Source organism: Ctenocephalides felis, unplaced genomic scaffold (genome assembly GCF_003426905.1).
Source record: "Ctenocephalides felis isolate EL2017-DRISC unplaced genomic scaffold, ASM342690v1 CF-g0.4_SCAFFOLD_03571, whole genome shotgun sequence".
NCBI classification, from domain to species: Eukaryota; Metazoa; Arthropoda; class Insecta; order Siphonaptera; family Pulicidae; genus Ctenocephalides; species Ctenocephalides felis.
In genome coordinates this window covers 1,279,321-1,299,607 of record NW_020539725.1, presented here as the reverse complement: position 1 = coordinate 1,299,607, position 20,287 = coordinate 1,279,321, and the positions used below count along the sequence as shown (strand labels likewise).

Below are 20,287 nucleotides of genomic sequence, written 5' to 3'. Positions count from 1 at the left end.
GTGATTATTAACTCGTCGTTGATTATTTTCTCTAATGACGGCGGTCGCACCTCATTGCATCTCTCGACTTCATAATGCCATATCTCTCAATTCTTGAGTACGTCTCTCTAAACTTTCATTGGCACGTGTATTTGCTACTTGCTCTCTCAAATTCATATTGTCCATCATATGTTGTTCATGGGTCCTATTCAATCTTCGTTCATAGAGTGCTCGAGCTTGCCGAGTACGTCTTCCAAAATTACTTGCCCCTCTGCGAATTCGTGGCATTGTGGCACGATAAAAGAAAATCCTGAATATTATAATCCCGCTGGATAATGTGAATCACTTAATCTCACTCTCAAATTGTACTAAAACTATAACTGAAGAATACCAATATCTTCCACTAATACTGTATTATAACTGATTCTTATTAAGCCGCTTTTTTAAACTATTATTCTCACATTACACATCAAAAACAAATTATATTTATCGCCAATTAATCAAGACAAACATCTTGATTCCAGACTCTCCTGGACTCCACTTTCCCGTACATAGCCACATCCTATCAAGTTAACAGGAATAAAACCATAAAGACACTCTGAGCGGGCGCAGAGACATCTATCGAACTAACTCGCTTTGATAATTTTATAATATTTAGTTTTAAAAAAATTCTAGTTGTACATGGTTGTATATTTTTTTCTTAGAAATATTAACGCAAAATTGAGCACAATATGGACATGATTTTTAACAAATAATGCTTAAGAGCGTTGACATTAACATCCATTACAATACATTTAATTCATTATATTTCATATTCATTATATTTATCTCATTCTTTTCTTTCAGTTCTATAGGTTAATGTTTGTATAAATATCGTGATATGTAACTGTTATCAACATTTAAATTCGAATTATAAGTAAATTGATATTTTTTCAACTGTCATATCTCTAAATGAATATATCATAGGTTTCCTCTCAATTCTCAAACTGATTGTGATTTTCTTTATCTATGCTGCGAATGCATAGTGCAGTAATTAGATTCGTATGGTTAGTTTAAGTTGTTGATCTTGAGTCAACGCAGTCAATATTTAATGACTAACTTTCTATAATATCCAATTAAACATTGAATATAATAAATAAAACATAATTAGTGATAAAGAATTTTTTCATGATTTTTTTAAGAACGATACCATCAGTTACATTTGTTACAGTTTGTTAAAGTTGAAAAAAAAGAATGTCTTGGTAAGTAAAATACCATAATTTATTAATAAAAAGTTTTAATATAGAACTTAATTCGTCAAGCACAATTTTATTTATAATCAATTTATGTAAAACTATAATGTGATTTTGACAGAAAAAATTATGCCATTGTATGAATAGATACAATTTCTGGAAGACTTTAGAATTGGCAGAACATCTCTAGCTAAGTGTAAGATATCACAAACATACGAAGAAGGTAAATAAATGCAGTAATGTTCTATATCTAGTTCTGTATCTGTTTTTATATTTTCATGTATTTTATAATTCTTGTTTAATATCAGATTCAAGCAGTTCGTCATGATAAAAAAGTCATCAATGTATGTATTGGATTTCCTGCTTCTATACACGTTGCCAGAGTATTTTCTTTAATTGAAACATGTGGTCATTTTAATAACTATGGGATACTGTCTACTCGCTAAGAACAACTTAATGATATAATAAAAAAATTCAATTTGGGTATATTTACACAAATCCATAAAAATTGTAATGGAAACATTAAAATTGAGCATACATATGATATACCATAACAAAAAATTCAGACAGCTGCATTATCTAGAAGAAAGATGATAATCTGATTTGTCACTTTATAATAACATGCTGCATATTGTATAATTTGAGACTCGATGATACATTTGAGTATGTCTCGACAGAAAAAGATATTATTGAGACTTCGAATATGGTTGATTTTATTCCTCATTTAATAAATGTTTGACTGTAATGGGCTGAGATTGCTTATATACATTCATTGTGTGAGAGGATAAAAAGTGAGGCAATTGTTTAGCATATAGTAATTGAATGGCAGTGTCATACCAATCATTTGAAATAATGCTTCGAGACGTTAAATAGGAGTCTATGCAAAAAAGACATGGTTTTTTGCAGGTATTATCAGATTGAGTTCTACACATTGGAAAGAAAGAGACCAGGTTTGAAACAAAATGATGCTTTTGTATCAAGACCTTTTGATTATGTTTAAATTGATTATTGTTGACATGTATGCTTATGCAATTATACTAAATTTAATTAAATAGTAAAATATGTTTTGTCAGAATAATATTATGTATTGAAAAGGATACAATATTACTGTATTAATGAATAAAATATGTATGTATGTTCCACAATATTGTATTTTTTACTATATTAGATACTATACAGTTTATTACGCAAGTTTTTGGGTACTAATTAATTGCTTCCAATATGTTAAAAGATTGATATTATGTTTGTTGTCACATATATAGTCAAGTTTAGCTACATATTAGAAACATTAATGTAATTCTGTTGCAAAACTTGCCATCTGTTTTTGATATATCTCTGCAAGTCTTGTGAAGTCAATACATTTACAAATATCCTCAGAAAAAATCGAGTTTTTTAACAAAAAATATTAGTGATATGGATATATAAATTATTACAGGTAAATAATTTTTCCTTCTCAATTTTATATAAAACCCTTTTTTTAGTTAATTTTTATTACTCTTTACACTGGTACATAATCCATTCCTTTATAATTTTTCTAAATAATCTGTAATAACCATCATTAATTAATGTTAATCAATAGTTTTAAAAAAACATTGTCTTTGACAGAATAAACCTGATGATGGAACGTATCTAGTTCCGAAACGTCGTTATTAAACATCTTCAAAAAACAAATTGTTTTTTATTATTGGATTTACTGTTCGGAAAAAAAACAATCATATATATATATATATATATATATATATATATACATATATACTAGCTGACCCGGCAAACGTTGTTTTGCTAAATAAGGTATTTCTAAACAATTTCTAGAGAATAAAAAAAATATAATACATTATTTTAGGAGTGTAAGAATGTGTTGTTTGAATGGTACAGAAAATAAGGTATCATAAACACAATAAACCCCAGAGTCTACATGTATAATAATAAATTATATAATTCATAATAACAATATTCGTTTGTCCATATTTTTTTATTACAATCAAACTGAAAGTTTTATACACTTTCTATAAAAATATGGTGTAAATTCAATCCAAGTCTTTTTTAGTTTTTAGGCATGGTCAATGTTCAGTTAGTCATTTTTGCCCCACACAGATGTAAGTTTTTAAAGTGGTTATATAAAGAAAACTGTTGAATCTCACTCAAAATTAACATTACATTTTATAAAACAATTAAATAGCGTATAGTTGAAATTTATATTAAGGTCTCGTAAACTAAATCACAGTGCTCACAACCCAAAAAACTAACAACAAAAGAAAATGCTTTTATTATGGATTTTCAAAGATTAACGTTTATCTCCCGATAGCAAAGTCATGAGAATCAAGGTTATAGCTGGTTATACATCTTTTCTCCTCTACTTTCAAATATTGTTGTTGAACAATGCTAAACTTCACTGGTTTTTCAGATATTATTGGTGGATCTTATTAACCCCAATTCTTCATATATTACTATCCATTCTTCGATAAATGCATAGAAAATTTTTCCAGTTTATTCTTCAAAATTAGTGGAAATTAACCATTAAGTAGTAAATTATATTACATATTTTACATTGCATTATCCAATGATTGTTTAAGTTTTTCAACTTTTTCAATTTGTAGAGTGATTTAATAAAACATGAATGATACCTGACTGTGTCTAAAATGCATGGATTTTGACATATCGTTTGGAAGGAATTCCTCCAGAATTGTAGGTCTTCAAAATTGTAGTGACTCATTTTTCTGCTATACTTGTTCTAGTGCTGTTACTTGAACTGTCCATACATTTAATTGAATGCAAGCATTATAATCAACTTTCAAAATATTTTATTCCAGAGAACTTGTAATTATGTGCATTGACATTTTCACAGGTGTGTGTTCCAAAGTTATATTATCAACCGAATCTTCTTATTTATGTAGTGGTGTGTTATATCTGGGAATAAATTATTCGACAGAATGTCCCCTTTGATCGATACCAAATTTTTTTATATTTAAAAATAGTTTGGAATTTGTGAACTTTTTATCAGTGCAATAGCATTGCGTCACAGTCTAACGGATAAACAATGTTACAGAACCCATGAAATTTAAACAAAATTTTTACTTATTATAAAAATCTCCATAAAATATCCAATAATGTGATGTGCATATGTCTAATGATCATTTATGACCGCCAAATGCCATTTTTTTCACTTTTTTCACTCGATATACAAAACCGCTAGACCTGCATTCCTCAAAATTTAATCAGTTGTTTATTTTGTCAATACAAGTAAAATGCTTTTTTTGACTGGATAATACTTAAAAACACAACAAACAAAAAAATAAATTTCAGTGAGGACATTTCAAAAATTTGGGCAGTGTTGCATAAACATTTAGCACTAGCGATGATTAATTCTTTTTCTTTTTGCCTTGATAATAATTTTCTATTTTCTAAATAAACAACTTCCTGTGTGGAGAAATAAACTGCAAATTATTTTTATGTTTATCTGGTTTCTGCGATAAGTATCATCCAGTCAATTGTAAAACTTATATTAGCGTTTATATGCAAAGAAATTATATTTTAGTTTCACTCTTATTATTGTTGTTATTAATATGAAATTACAATATTTTACACCATTTTTTGTGGTATCACATTAATTTTGTATACATGTGAAAGGGGACTTTATTATAGAATTTAATGAAAAATATAAAATCAATTTAAAATTTGAATTAATTTTAATATTATTAACTCATGCAGTTATAAATATGAAATGAAAATAGTAAAAAAAAATAAAAACCTTGAGTGAGATTCGAACTCTCGACCATAGACGCAAAAATCAGAATTCGCCGACGTTACCACTCGGACAATCTCCCGCTGATAATGTGTACAGGTGGTGTACAGTGCGCTGCTTAAATGCAAACTTTAATTAATTTTTATAATTAAACCGCTTTTCATAGGCCTCTAATGTTTTACCACGCTCAGTTTGGGCATAAAATCTACCATTGTGCCAAATTTCATCAAAATCCCAGGCGAGCAATGCGCGGGTTCTCCTTGTTAGGTATTTATGTATATTTGTTTACACGTATAGGTTTTTATATTCTAAATATCAGCAATAAGTATAATCATCAACAAATAAATAAGAAAAATTGTTTTGAAATATAGTTTCTTAACATAAATAGTTATATATTAATTGTTGTTAATTTATAATTTCTTTATACATATCTTATAAAATGTTAGGTGTTTACAACTAATTGGCATATATATTATCCGCAAATGTGCTTTGATTGGACAATAAAAAGGCCTAATTGAAATTACTCCACTACCTTATGTTAAATATAGTGATAGAATATTAGTTCTTGGTTTTATATATATATATATATATATATATATATATATATATATATATAAGTCGTCTAATTACTTCACTTATAACTCAAGAAGGCTGGACCGATTTAACTTGGAAATTGGCTTTGGTAAAGTTTGTAAATTTGGTAGTTTAGAGCCAGGAGAAGGACATAGGATACTTCTTATCCCGTTCGATTTAGAATAACAAAACGCAAATGATAGCTATGTAATCATGTATGGATGACAATTTGATATTTGTAGGGAACCAATAATAAATTAATTCTTTTAAATAAAAAATTAACAATTATAATATAATGATAGTGCCATTACCCATTCATATAAACAGTGAAGTGAACTATAAAACTCAGTATGGTTGTCAAATCATATTTTTCTCAAACACGATGCTCTGAAAGAACTCATTTGTATAATTATATACTCGGTATTTATAAAACATTTTCTAGAATATATATTTTTTTTATTTACGTCTTTTATAATCAGAATCTAAATATGGAATCGATCAAAGGTACATTTTGTCGAATAACTTATTCCCAGTTATAATTTCCCTGAATTTATCGAAGAATGGATAGTAATATATGAAGGTACGGGATTAAAAGTTCCACAACCGAAGTGTCAAAAACCAGTAAAGCTAAAGCATTGGTTAACAACATTATTTGAAAGTAAAGGAAAAAAGATGTATAACCAGCTATAACCTTGATTCTTATGACTTTGATATTGGGATATAAATGGTAATCTTTGAAAATCCATAGTAAAAGTATTTTCTTCTGTTGGTACATACATAAAATTTATATTTGCTCTAACTCAAATTGGACCTTTGCGCCTTGCCCTGCTCTACATATATACTTTTTATTAAATTTACTTTAATTCATGGTATGTTACTTGAAACTTTTCAAAAAGCAGGTCAAAGCAGATATATCTAATTCATTTTCTATCTCTCCTCGCAAAAATTTGAAAAATTTGTATAAGCTCAGTAGTATTATTTACAATTATACACAAAATCCAAAAAGAATCTGAAAAGCTTAAAACATAATCAATAAGTCGAAATACCAAAAAAAGACTTGGATTGGATCATACCATGATTTCTATAGAAAGTGTATAAAACTTCCTGTTTGATTGTATTGACAAAATATAGACAAACTAATGGGGTTTATTGTTTTGATAATACCTCATTGTATACAGCATTCAAACAACACATCCTTATACACTTAAAGTATTAATATTTTTGATTCTCTAGAAATTGTTTAGAATATACCTTAATTAGCAAAACGACGTTTGCCGGGTCAGCTAGTATATTATAAATTTAATTTCCAAAACTCGTTTTAGCGCCCCATAAGGCGTAAAAAATAAAAAAATTTCCAAAAGCAATTATTTTGTTGAAACAAGCAGAAAGTTCTTCGAATCATTCAAATCGGACGCTTAGTTCTTTCAAAAACTGCCATTTTTTGCACATTTAGCTCTGTATCTTTGAAATGGCTGGGCCTGTCTTTCCGAAAAACAAATCACCTCTTCTCCCAATCATTACAAATTAAATGTTTTTTAGATCATTCAAATCGGTTCTCCGTTCTCCCAAAAACACGATTTGTATTTTCTGCACTCTTTGCGTAACTGCAGGATCTGACTTTGCCAAAAACTAATCTACACATCTCCCTATCAATAGGAATCGAATGTTTTTTAAACCATTCAAATTGGTTGATCTGCGCGCCCGAAAACGTGGAAGAAAAAATGCGGACATACAAAACAATAAGCTTTCCAATCTCTACTTTCTTCCCTTCAAGCTCCTTGTTTGACTAGCTAAATAACTGTTTTCTTGTTCAAATTGAGCTTATATTTTTCCAAATTCTTCAGTAAGCTGAGTTATTTGATTATTTAGACTGCCATCCTTTTCGTTAAGTTTATCTTCTTGACTATTAAGCGTACTATTCTTCTGTTAATTTTCCTACACAGTTAAAATAATACATCCTCAAAATTTGAGCCTTGTGGGAGCTGGGTATGAAAAAATTAATTTTACATTTTCAAAAATTGAAGGGATGATGACGCAGGCACGGAATGACTGCCAGAATGGTACTTAATCTTAATGGGCCGATAATGAAATATTAAAAAATTCTAGCTTTGTGAAAGCAGGTTAGTCAAATAGTTCACTAGCACTTCTACTATAAGGTGTAGTTTAGAAAAAGTGGCAAATGCTTTTCTGAAGTATAAAACTCTAAAATTAGCAAAATATCTATATTATTGTTTGTGAGAAAGTATTTGAGTTCTTGAGTATGCTGACTCAAGTCGTTGGCGTTCCATAAACAAACTTTAAGTTCTAAAGACATTATTTAGTTTTTGTTAAAATTGTAATTAAAAGATTGAGCATAGTGCCCATCTGTTCGGTTAATGTTTTCAGCATGGTTTTAAGTTCATAGATATCATTGATATTACTATCCATCATCTGATTTGTGTTGCTTAGTATTTCTTGTGTTGTATTTGTGTTTATGTTTTGGCTAGTGACTCGTGAGTAAGATAAGCCATGAATTACTGTAGGATTTCTGTTAATATTAGGATTATTAGTTGGCTGTAGTCTCTGCCGTAATGGAGGGAATTTCCGATTGAGCTCTTTCTTGTAGACTTGGCATCGACTGTAATTTGCGGGGTGATTTTGACACAGAGTACACACTTGGTTGTTAATTTTGTCTTTCCATGAAAATTTCTTGGTGTAGTGTTCTCCAGCACATTTAACACACCGTGCAGTCCGATAGCAATAATTGTGGGTGTGGCCGTATCTTTGGCAGCGTGAGCAGTGTACAATTACTCGCGAAAAACGTTTGGCTTCTATTTCGACTTTAGTACTGCATAAGAATTTAATCTTGTAAAAATCTTTGTTGTTACTTTTCTCTTCTAGGTCCACTGTAAAAATATTAAGTGGATACTTCGATATTCTGCTTCTTAAAGGTGAGATGTTCACTACTTTATATTCCTAATTAGTCATTCCTAATTAAATATTAGTCGGTGCTGTGATTAAGATTTTTGATAATTGCTTTGAAAGAGCGTTTGCTTTTTTCTTGGAATGGATGCATTTGAGTGTCTTTCCTTTAAGAGTTTTAATATTTTGTTATAAAGATGACTATTATATAAGTTGACTTTCTCCTGGGTGTTACTAATAATTTTTAATCTGTAAGAGTTTTGGGCTTCACTTTCCAAAAGGTTAACAAGCGGCTTTGTGTTTCCAACGTCATGTATGAATATTGGTGGAGGCCTGATTTCAGCAGGTTGTGGGGCAGCCGGTTCTGGCAAAATATTTAGAACTTCGTAGTAATTATTGGTTGAAGTAGTGTTTAACCAGTATTCCTTCTTAGTCTTCATTTGAGGTGTAGTAGAAGTAGAACACTCTGCATCATCGTTTTTGTATCTTCTGTTGTTTACAATTGTCCACTCGTTGCCTGATTCGAGTCTGGTAGACGTAGATGTTGTTTTGAAGTCGCACGTATTATGTAAAATATTGTTATCGCATGAAATCATAATATCGTTTTCCATTCTAATTACTGAAGGAATATTCAAATTTCTTCATTTATTGCCGATTTTATTTGTGTCGACTGTTTGAATTGCGTTTGTTGTTATTATTTTTGAAATTGTTTCTGCGTTAATTTTGATATTTTTTTCAGTGTTTTTACTGATCCTGGTTTTATGTTTGGTTTTTATGTTATCTACTGATTTTTTTCACTTGTGTTTTCGATTACAGAAGCAACTTCATTATTTATGTTATCAATGTTATATAATGTGTGTATAGCATTAGAAACGCACGCTCCGGGTTCGTTGGGTTGGTTTCCATCGTACTGGATTGCATTTTTCTGCCCGTAGACAGGGTGACACATATCACTTAAGCAATACGATAATATTCACCGTGTTATTGTTCATCACTTTAATTTATTTGTTATAAATAATTTTTATCGAACTCAAACAGGGCATGTCCCACTAGGGAACACACGTTTGAACTGCAACAATAAAAATTTTGTCAATAGCACTACACTGCAGGCGTCACTGCACTAGTTTATAATTTGATTTTTCGATCCGACCTCTACGACGGTTGGCGGGTGAATGAGGATATAAAAGAAATCCACGATTTTTGATATCGATTGATGTCGATACTCGCAAAGCATTCATTTATTTAATCTATCTTGATGTTTCTCGGCGGCACATTTACCCTCGCAACTATAATTTGATTTTTCGATCCGACCTCTACGACGGTTGGCGAGTGAATGAGGATATAAAAGATATCCACGATTTTTTATATCGATTAATGTCGATACTCGCAAAGCATTCATTTATTTAATCTATCTTGATGTTTCTCGGCGGCACATTTACCCTCGCAACAGAAAACATTTCTTTACATTTTATACGCGCTCGACTAGCAGTCTATGTGATATAATGTCGATGGGGCACATCCGTAAATACTTGTACAGTGAAACAATCCTGCGAAGCAATGGTTACGCAAAAATAATTTTAAGAGTCTGGTTTTATCAATGGAAACCTTTCCGGCGCAAATCTAAGAATTGTTTTGATAGTGCTTCTGCACATGGATGTGGAAGCAATTGTTTGCCCATATTTAGTTCCAGTAGAACTTTTTCAGAAATCTGTCACAATGGAGATGAATTTATGTATGATATGTTAAACGTCGAGTGACGATAAGTCTTTGTCTAAAATCACCTGAATCCAAATAATTTGTCTTCTATTTCAGTATTTTTGAAATATTTTGTTTTACTCTTCAAAGAATCATATATATGATCAAGACGAAATGCCACGTGCAATACTGCATTTTTACTACTGACAATACTGCAGATGTGCTCATGAGTTGGAAAGCATAAGATCATCGCTTTATTCACTAACGAAGCATGAACATTCGTATTTTTTGAACAGAACATATAATTGTGTTTATAGAAATATAAGCTTAACATCTCATGCTCTCCATAAAACTGCGAATCTCAAGAATAACATGTGCATACTATGCCTAGCTCAGCGGCTCTGGCTATACTCATCGATTGTCAATCGAATTGTGTGTGCTGCTGATAGGTTTAAATTATTAATTATTCCATAATGACGTCAATTTGAGGCAAACCTTAATTTAACGATCATGTATTGAAAGTGTAGTACGGATAGTATTTCTTAACCTTTTTGTCATAAAATAAATTAGAGCTGATGCACGCCCATTATGAAAAAGCAGTATATTATTGATTAAATCACCGAAGCATTCACAAAACAGCAGTCTTTCAAAATACAATAATAATACCGTCTTTATGGATAAACTTGCAAATGCAATTTACAAAACTGCAAAACTTAACATCAATATCAATAACTACAGACAGCAAAACTACGGGCAGAGACATACTGATGAGATAAACAGGAAACCATCTTTGATCTTATCCCTACTCAGCGTCGAGTGCTGGAAAGTGTACCGAAATAATATATTCCTGGAAAATAAATATATTTCCAGAAAAATTGCAAAAAAATTAAAACATCTTCAATACCAAGTATAACAAGACCACACTGCCTACTTTTTTAACTTCCCGTGGGGTAAGTTATTGTAATAGTCAAAAAATAGAAATCGAATTTTTTTTGCATATGTTTATTTGGTTAAATAAACATTCGATTCCTATTAGATAGATCAGAATAGATAGGGATATGTGCTGATAAGTTTTTGATAAAGGCAGCTCGAGCTGATTCGGAGATACAAAGCAAAGAGCGCAGAAAAAAAAATCGAGTTTTTAAGAAAACGGAGTTAAATAAACTAACTGTTTGTCTTGAGGAAACGATTGCTTTTAGGTAAAGATTTTTTTTAATATATATTTTTATGTTTTAATTTCCTTTTTTTTTTCTTTGAATATTAAAAATAATGTGTATATTGAGAGTCCTAGGTTTACCTTCTGTAGACGATTTTAGAAAATATAAATGACACTAACGATAAATTAGTTAGCTTTTCAAAGATATCGGCCGAGCCTTTTTTTAAAAATTAGTTGATAAATGAAAAATTTTTCACCCACGTTTTCGTAAACTAAATCTCAATATTTTGAAAATACAATATATCAGTTGAGAACAATGCTGATTAGGTTTTGGCAAGGATCAGTCAAATCGCTTCTTCGTCATTGATTGCTAAAAAAAATATCTAGCTATTTTAAAGAAGGCTTGTATAGGCGATGAAGTTCCAGGTATTAATCAACATATTAAAAAATCAGAGGCCTATGACAAGTAGTTTCATGGGCAATATTTAAACCATTTATCGAAAATAACTAACATGTTCGAAAAAATTATCCGAATTGAATAATCTGCAATAGTTATAATTTACCGCATTAAAATTCTCTACAGCAAATCAATATGCTTATAAAAACCTTATAAAATAGAATACAGATATTTTATCGATTAAGTTGAATATTTACATATGTCTTAAACAACGAGTGTTTTACTCATTTAGGATTTTTTTTTCAATACCTCTATGTCTATTTTTTTTTCAAAATCTTCATCAATATTCACTTGTTTCTTATCTTGCTTGGAATTTTGATAAGCAAAAATAATTTATAATAGTAATGAAAAAAAGGTTTAAGTATAAGTCCACAAAATTTAATATGATGCACAAAAATATTATGTAAATTTAATAATATTGAAAAATAAAATCAATGTAGAAATGTTTGGTGAAACAGAAAAATTACCTAAAATTTGTAATCGATCTTGTGCCATGCTCAAGTTAGTTTTCATTTTCTCGTGCAACCTTTGAGCTCTTTCCCATATTTCACCTTGGCCTCCCCAACATTCAACAGCAATGCCACGTTCCAGTTCAGCAATACCTTTGCGATACAACTCAATAGCTAACTCTTTCTGGCCTATATGTGATTTAATACATCATCATTTATGATATAGTTGTTACAATTATCATTTGCTGAATTAAATACCAATCTTGTAAATATTCCAACTTTCACATTTAATCAAATATTAAATAATAAATTAAATAGGATTGGGGTCTGGTGAACAAAATTGATTTATTAAATGAATTTATTTGGTATTGAATAACTAATAATTAATCCATACAAAAATACCAATTGACATATATTGCATCATCATCAATGGCTTTAAATAGTTATTTAATAATTATGTGAAAAATCAGGAAAATAAAAATATGTTTAATGTAGCTGATGGATTATTTAACGTAGGTAATGACCTGAATAATTATAGACACATTAAAGTTCAATTAAAAAAGCCTTTATTTGTTACATTTTTCGTCATAACCAAATTCTATATCATAAATTAAATAATCACAAAAAGTGTGGTTGGTATTTTAAATATGAATCATCAACATATACATGCAGTAAATAGCAAATAAAAGAACAATAAATAATTACCTATTTATTCAGTACGTTTCGACACTGTTTGTGTGTCATCATGTTTAACAAATTCGAACCAAGAATAAACATAAAAGATATTTTTTTAAATACATTGTTTCAAACAACAAAGCAAAAAGTTAAACAAGAAAATTATGAATAATAAAATATTACAAACTAAAAGTTAAACAAGAAAATTATGTAGCAGCTATATGACTGACGAATTGTAAAACACTTTATTTAGTAGAATTATTTATTGTTTTTTATTTCGACTATTTGGCTGCAAATAAACATTTCAAGAATATGTTTCAACGTCGAACAAAAATATTTAATGTATATATATATATATATATATATATATATTTTATATATAAAATTCTTCTGTAATGGGGTATGAAAGGTTAACCTTCCTAAAATATTATTCGGATTTTCATAAATCCTCGTGAAGTTTGTTAAGAGAATTTTCTAGGATTTTTTGATTCATATAAATATAGTTAGATTGTAGAAATAAATGTAGAAAATTACAAAAAAAAACCTTATTGATTGACATTGAAAATATTTGAGGCATTGTTTGACATTAAAAACAAATGAAGACTGCCATTGGCCAAACATTTCCATTCACTTATAGGCTAAGAAATATTTATGATTATGAATAAGAAAAATGTAATGTCTACATTATGCGCAGACTGGATCACCTGTCAGACGCATGTTGACTGTAAATCTTATATTATTTTAATTTTTGGCAGATCTCAGCTGCTTTTTGGCAACAATAATGTAGACATTACATTTTCCTTATTTATAATCATGAATTTATTATATTTTAATACTGCCTTAGTGAATAGAAATCTTTGGCAAATGACAGTCTTCATCGTCTTCATTTGTTTTTAATGTCAAACTATGCCTTAAATATTTTCAAGTTCAAACAATGGTAAGCGGTTTTTTGTAATTTTTTCTACAATCTATGAATAAAAAAATCCTAGAAAATTCCCTTAACAATCTTCACGAAGATTTATGAAAATCCGAATAATAGTTTAGGAGGATTAACCATTCATACATTGTTACAGAAGAATTTTATATATAAGATATATATATATATATATATATATATATATATATATACCATATATTTTGATGAGTTATTTAGAATCGGGCAGTAACACCAAGTAAAGAAAAAAAACTAAAGTAGTTTTGAAATACTTTATTTATCCATACGTTTCGGTCTTCATCGAGACCGTCATTCAGTGGAAAACTAAAAGATTTTATATGATGTAGGAGGAAAATAATATAAAGTTATAACTTATATATAAGTACTTACAGAAATTAATTATACAAAAATACACTACACTATTACACCGTGATAAACCAGGCTATTAATAATTGGAACATTTAAACTAATTAATTTTTTTGACAATTTTTTGCTTACATTCTAGTGTGTACAAATTGACTAACGTCTGAAAACTGAATGAATTGTGTTTACAATTTTTGCGAAAGTGTAAAAAGACCGGCAAACATATGTTTTTTGTAAAATAATAAAATAATAAAAATACACGCTTCATTCAGATATGGTGGCGTTTTTGAAAATGGTCTAGGGTTATTTTATAGTCATTGCAAAGCGAATTGTTGTCAGTTCTTAAATTTATGGCTGTATCCTTGTGTAAAGATATTAAGCATCCTTCGCTAAATCGTCTTTTAAATAAATTATTTTCGAAATGTAGGATCGTGGGATTGGAAAAATCAATATTATGTTTGAGTTGATTAATATGATCTGTTAATTGTATTTTATACTGATTTTTATTTTTAGAATTGTTTTTGTGTTGAGATGTTCTTTTGTGCAGGTTCTGACTAGTTTCACCTATGTAGACGCAATTACAATCTAGACTTAAGCTTAAGATTTTTGGGTTAAATTTTGATTTTAATTTCGTAAAAAGAGTTGAAAAAGTGTTTTCGGAAGTACAAACTACTCTAATATTATTTTTATTGAAAAGTTTTCTCCACGGGTAATGTAATTCTTTAATGAAAGGTAAACTTATAGTTCCGACGTAGTTTTCAAGGTTTGGGTTATCAATTAAATTATTGTGACGGTTTTGGAGATATAAGATTCTATTTTTTGTTATGGATTGGATGAGGTGTTGTGGGCAGGAGTTTTTGGTTAGGATTTGTGAAATGAGAGAGAGATTCTTTCTTAAAAATTTACTGTGTGATAATAATAATGCGTGGTCAATTAAGTTCATGATTGTGCCTATTTTGATAGAGAGGGGGTGGTAAGAGTGGTAATTAAGATAACGGCCTGAGTATGTTGGTTTGTGGTACCAATCAGTTATTATATTATTATTTTTGCTCTTTCTCGAAAACTCTTTCGCGAAAATAATAATATAATAACTGATTGGTACCACAAACCAACATACTCAGGCCGTTATCTTAATTACCACTCTTACCACCCCCTCTCTATCAAAATAGGCACAATCATAAACTTAATTGACCACACATTATTATTATCACACAGTAAATTTTTAAGAAAGAATCTCTCTCTCATTTCATAAATCCTAACCAAAAACTCCTGCCCACAACACCTCATCCAATCCATAACAAAAAATAGAATCTTATATCTCCAAAACCGTCACAATAATTTAATTGATAACCCAAACCTTAAAAACTACGTCGGAACTATAAGTTTACCTTTCATTAAAGAATTACATTACCCGTGGAGAAAACTTTTCAATAAAAATAATATTAGGGTAGTTTGTACTTCCGAAAACACTTTTTCAACTCTTTTTACAAAGTTAAAATCAAAATTTAACCCAAAAATCTTAAGTAATCTAGTTTATAAGCTTAATTGTCTAGATTGTAATTGCGTCTACATAGGTGAAACTAGTCAGAACCTGCACAAAAGAACATCTCAACACAAAAACAATTCTAAAAATAAAAATCAGTATAAAATACAATTAACAGATCATATTAATCAACTCAAACATAACATTGATTTTTCCAATCCCACGATCCTACATTTCGAAAATAATTTATTTAAAAGACGATTTAGCGAAGGATGCTTAATATCTTTACACAAGGATACAGCCATAAATTTAAGAACTGACAACAATTCGCTTTGCAATGACTATAAAATAACCCTAGACCATTTTCAAAAACGCCACCATATCTGAATGAAGCGTGTATTTTTATTATTTTATTATTTTACAAAAAAACATATGTTTGCCGGTCTTTTTACACTTTCGCAAAAATTGTAAACACAATTCATTCAGTTTTTAGACGTTAGTCAATTTGTACACACTAGAATGTAAGCAAAAAATTGTCAAAAAAATGAATTAGTTTAAATGTTCGAATTATTAATAGCCTGGTTTATCACAGTGTAATGGTGTAGTGTATTTTTGTATAATTAATTTCTGTAAGTACTTATATATAAGTTATAACTTTATATTATTTTCCTCCTACATCATATAAAATCTTTTAGTTTTCCACTGAATGACGGTCTCGATGAAGACCGAAACGTATGGATAAATAAAGTATTTCAAAACTACTTTAGTTTTTTTTTTTTTCTTTACTTGGTGTTACTGCCCGATTCTAAATAACTCATCAATATATATATATATATATATATATATATATATATATATATATATATACGTGTGTGTGTGTTCTGGTGGTCTTTAATATGGACATTTTCAAATTTCTTTGCTCCCAGGGGCTCAAATGGTTCCAAATTGATGAAAGTTTTAGCTCTTAATATTAACTTTTAGATAGAGCGCAATTCAATCAAAGTTTCGTATGGAATTTGCATGGAAAAATTTTCTAAAATTTTAAAAATGTGTTTTAGATATAACTTAGCGATAAGTCAATCAAATGTGACAATTAATGTCATGTTTTATTAAAAATTCGACGCTTTACAAAACAGGTTTTTTAACTTCCCGAAGGAGAAGTTTATGTTTTGATAAAAAAATCCGAATTGCTAATTTTATGTTTTCTCGGCGTTTCAAGCCGTTCTGAATCGAATGAGACCAAATTTGAAAAAAGTATGTGTGAAGGTGTGTGTGAACAGATTTTTTGCCGTAAATCGACGTTTTCTCAAAAACGGCTGGACCGATTTCAAAAATTTAAAAGCCATTCGATGTATCTCGATGAGGACTAGCGTGTGTAAGTTTTGCGCGACGATCGGCCGAGCCGTTACTTTGTAAATCGCAGAAAAGTGAAAAATTTTTCGTCCACGTTTTAGCCCGCAATTTTAATCGATTTTGACAATTCGAAAACTGTTCGAAACATATTGGTTGGGAATCGACCTGATTAGTTTTTGGTAAAGATCAGCCGAGCCGTTTTCTTGTAATAAGGTGTTAAAAATTTTTTTTTCGACGATTTTCATGATTTCTTTTTGACGGTAGTCTTATAGATCATACTAGAATATTACGGTTTTACGACAAGTCGTTTAATTTTAAAAAATCGTCAAAGTTTGCAAAAATTAGTGTCGTTTTTTTGGCGTTTGTCAAAATTATAACTTTCATCGACGTTTGCTCAAAAACGCATGAACCGTTTTTAAAAATTTTAAAAGCCAATCGATGTATTTTGATGTGGATTATTTTTTTTTTAGTTTTGTGCAGCGATCGGCCAAGCCATTTCTTTGTAATTTGAAAAAAAGTGTTAAACTTGTCGTCCACATTTAAGCTCATACTACCGAATCAATTTTCAAAAATGAAAAACAGTTCGAAAGATATTAGTTGGGAATGATACTGATTAGTTTTAGTTGAAAATCTATCGAGCCGTTTTCTTGTAATTAACTGTTGAAAAAAAAAATTAAGCCGATTTTTATGGAACTTTTTTTTGGCGATTTATATCCTGGTCTTATAGAACTTACTGAAATATTACGACCTTACGACAAGTAGTTTAATTTTAAAACTTCAACAAAGTTTGAGAAAATGAGTTATTTTGACGTTTGTTTTCAATTATATGTAATGAATCCACTCGAAATACTTTTAATCACTCATAAATTAATTTATTTTTATTGATTAAATCGATTATTTACACATATCGGGAAGTTTATGTAACTTGCCTCAAGGCTAAATACCAATACCAACTAGTTATAATTTATTTTATAGAGCGTCGAATTTTCAATAAAACTTATTCATCTGTTCGCTAAGTTATATCTAAAGAACATTTTTAAATGTTTTTAAATTTTTTCCATGCTAATCCCACACGGAGCTTTGATTGAATTGCGCTCTATCTAAAAGTTAATATTAAGAGCTAAACATTCTAGAGAATGTTTTTTTTATCAACTTGGAAGCATTTGAGCCCCTTAGAGCAAAGAAATTCGAAAATGTCCATATTTAGGAACACCCTAATATATTATAAAATAAATCTGCAATACAAACATAACATTAGTGTTAACACATATATTTGCAAACAAATATGTATATGTAGAGTAAATATGGACAGAAATGTATATATGAACAAAATGACACACTGGCCTTATTTAAAAATTGACTAGTTTTAATAACATTTTATCGACTGTATAACATGGAGGAAGCCATAATAACAAACTTGTCAAATATTGAGCGTCATTGTCATAGCCTAGGTGCTAAATCAGTTCAAACGTTTATCGAATCATCAAAAGTTTATTTGAAGGTGGTTTTGTCATCAATTTAATGATATTCATAATTATTTGAAACAAAATCATTTAACTTATACAAGTACTAGTGATTTCGGTCTTTATTGCAATAATCAGGTATTTGGTGAAATTTTGAATAATTATACATTTTTGTTCAATTTTAGACAAATGATATACTTGTACAATGAACAAAATAACATAGTACTATCGCACTAGAAATATAGCACAAGAAAAAAAAATTAAAATTTCTTAAAGGTAATTTAACTTCTTTAAGGCTTTTAACTTCTACTCCAAGTATGCAACAAAAAAAATTCTAAAAACAGACAAAAAGATCCACCGGTGAGAAGAAGAGGCTTGCTTTTTTATCGCAAAATAATTTTTTTGCCTTTTGAGGCTGATGAACGTTGGTTAAGATGAATAACTTGTACACTTTAGGTTCATACTTCATGAGCTGATGCTTGAAAGAGGACCAAACGATTTATTTGTAAACTAGTTTCTTAAAAATTAGCATTTTAGTAAGTTCTTACCCTATATGTAATATTGTCCAACCTAAACAGGCAAAATGGTTTTTGTAATAGGTTGCATTTGTCCTTAATAAGTATTTTATTATTATGGTTCCTCTTACTGGTAGTCAATAAACCAAAGATGAGTGAAAATGATTGAGACTGGTTTTAAAAGAATATAATTAAAAAAACAAAACAAAATGTCATTTTGTTCGTATTTCTCGAATATATATAGAAACAATTTCCATGCAAATGATTATAAAATACATTGAAATAACCTTCATTTTCTTCATCAATTTTCAATGCTTTAGAAATATATTCAAAAGCTCTACGATGATGATGCTTCTGCTTTGCAAGTAGTGGATCCCCTGGCCCCGGAGCAGTCAATGTGTTCTTGTGACTTGTAGCCATTTCGTCCAAGTGTTTTTGTTCAATAACAGTATTGTCATTAACAATCACTTCAAATTCATGAGAGTCACATTTATTTTTTGACTTATAAACAAACTGCGTTGAATTTGTATATATAAACTTAAGAATCACATACAGTTCATATAATACTAATCTAAGAATATTAAACAAAAATATTACGGGAAAGGAAACTATATATAAATTTCTTTTGTGCACGGATGGTTGAGCGTCAGAATCGGCTCTTATCACTTTAAACGAATCCGCGACATCATTCTTGCGTGAATTTTTATTAGGCGACTTTCCTGCTTGGTTCTTACGTACCATTTGATGTTCATGACAACCGTTTTCAACCATATAATTAAACAATTATATGATTGAATTAATTATATTAATGTTCAATTTATTTTATGAATGATCAATGTCCATTCAACAAATAAAATAATACAGATGTAAAGCAATAATTAGAAACTGATTAATATTTCGAGTTTGTTGATTAGAAACTATGACATTTGACAGTTCATTGAGGTTTTAACCTCTTCTTTTATCTATGGTTTTAACATAGACCTTATATACATGGTCTATGGGTTTTAATCATATATATCATACTCTTCTTTTATCTATGGTTTTAATATTCACTAATCCATATAATACTCTTCTTTTATCTATGCACTTATCAATGTGAACTGTCACCCAGGGCCTTTTCACTTAGAACAAAATCCTTGTTCAGAAGGAATACTTAGGGGTTTATTTGTAGTCGCAGATTTGGCGCTAGTGAGCCGATGAAAAAGCATTTTCAAATATTTTATGTTGGTTACTAAGAAAAGTCAGTGTTACTTTTGTGTAAGTTTACAAAATGGCGATTCTTGTTCGTTTGTGTTTGTATATAACTGTTTTCATAAT

The 20,287-nt window shown here is 29.4% G+C and overlaps 1 protein-coding gene across 2 annotated transcripts in view; it reads right to left on the bottom strand.

Annotated features, from left to right (window-relative positions):
• LOC113386998 (spastin) overlaps positions 1-19,882 on the bottom strand; it is a 145,405-nt gene extending 125,523 nt beyond the window's left edge. For both annotated transcript variants that reach the window (XM_026624756.1, XM_026624755.1), the window contains exons 1-2: positions 19,258-19,882; positions 12,203-12,373 (exon numbers count right to left, since the gene is read on the bottom strand). In XM_026624756.1, coding sequence (XP_026480541.1) covers positions 12,203-12,373; positions 19,258-19,741 — 655 coding nt within the window. In that variant the 5' untranslated portion in view covers positions 19,742-19,882. The remainder of the gene's footprint in view (positions 1-12,202; positions 12,374-19,257) is intronic.
• Positions 19,883-20,287: the final 405 nt, after the last annotated feature.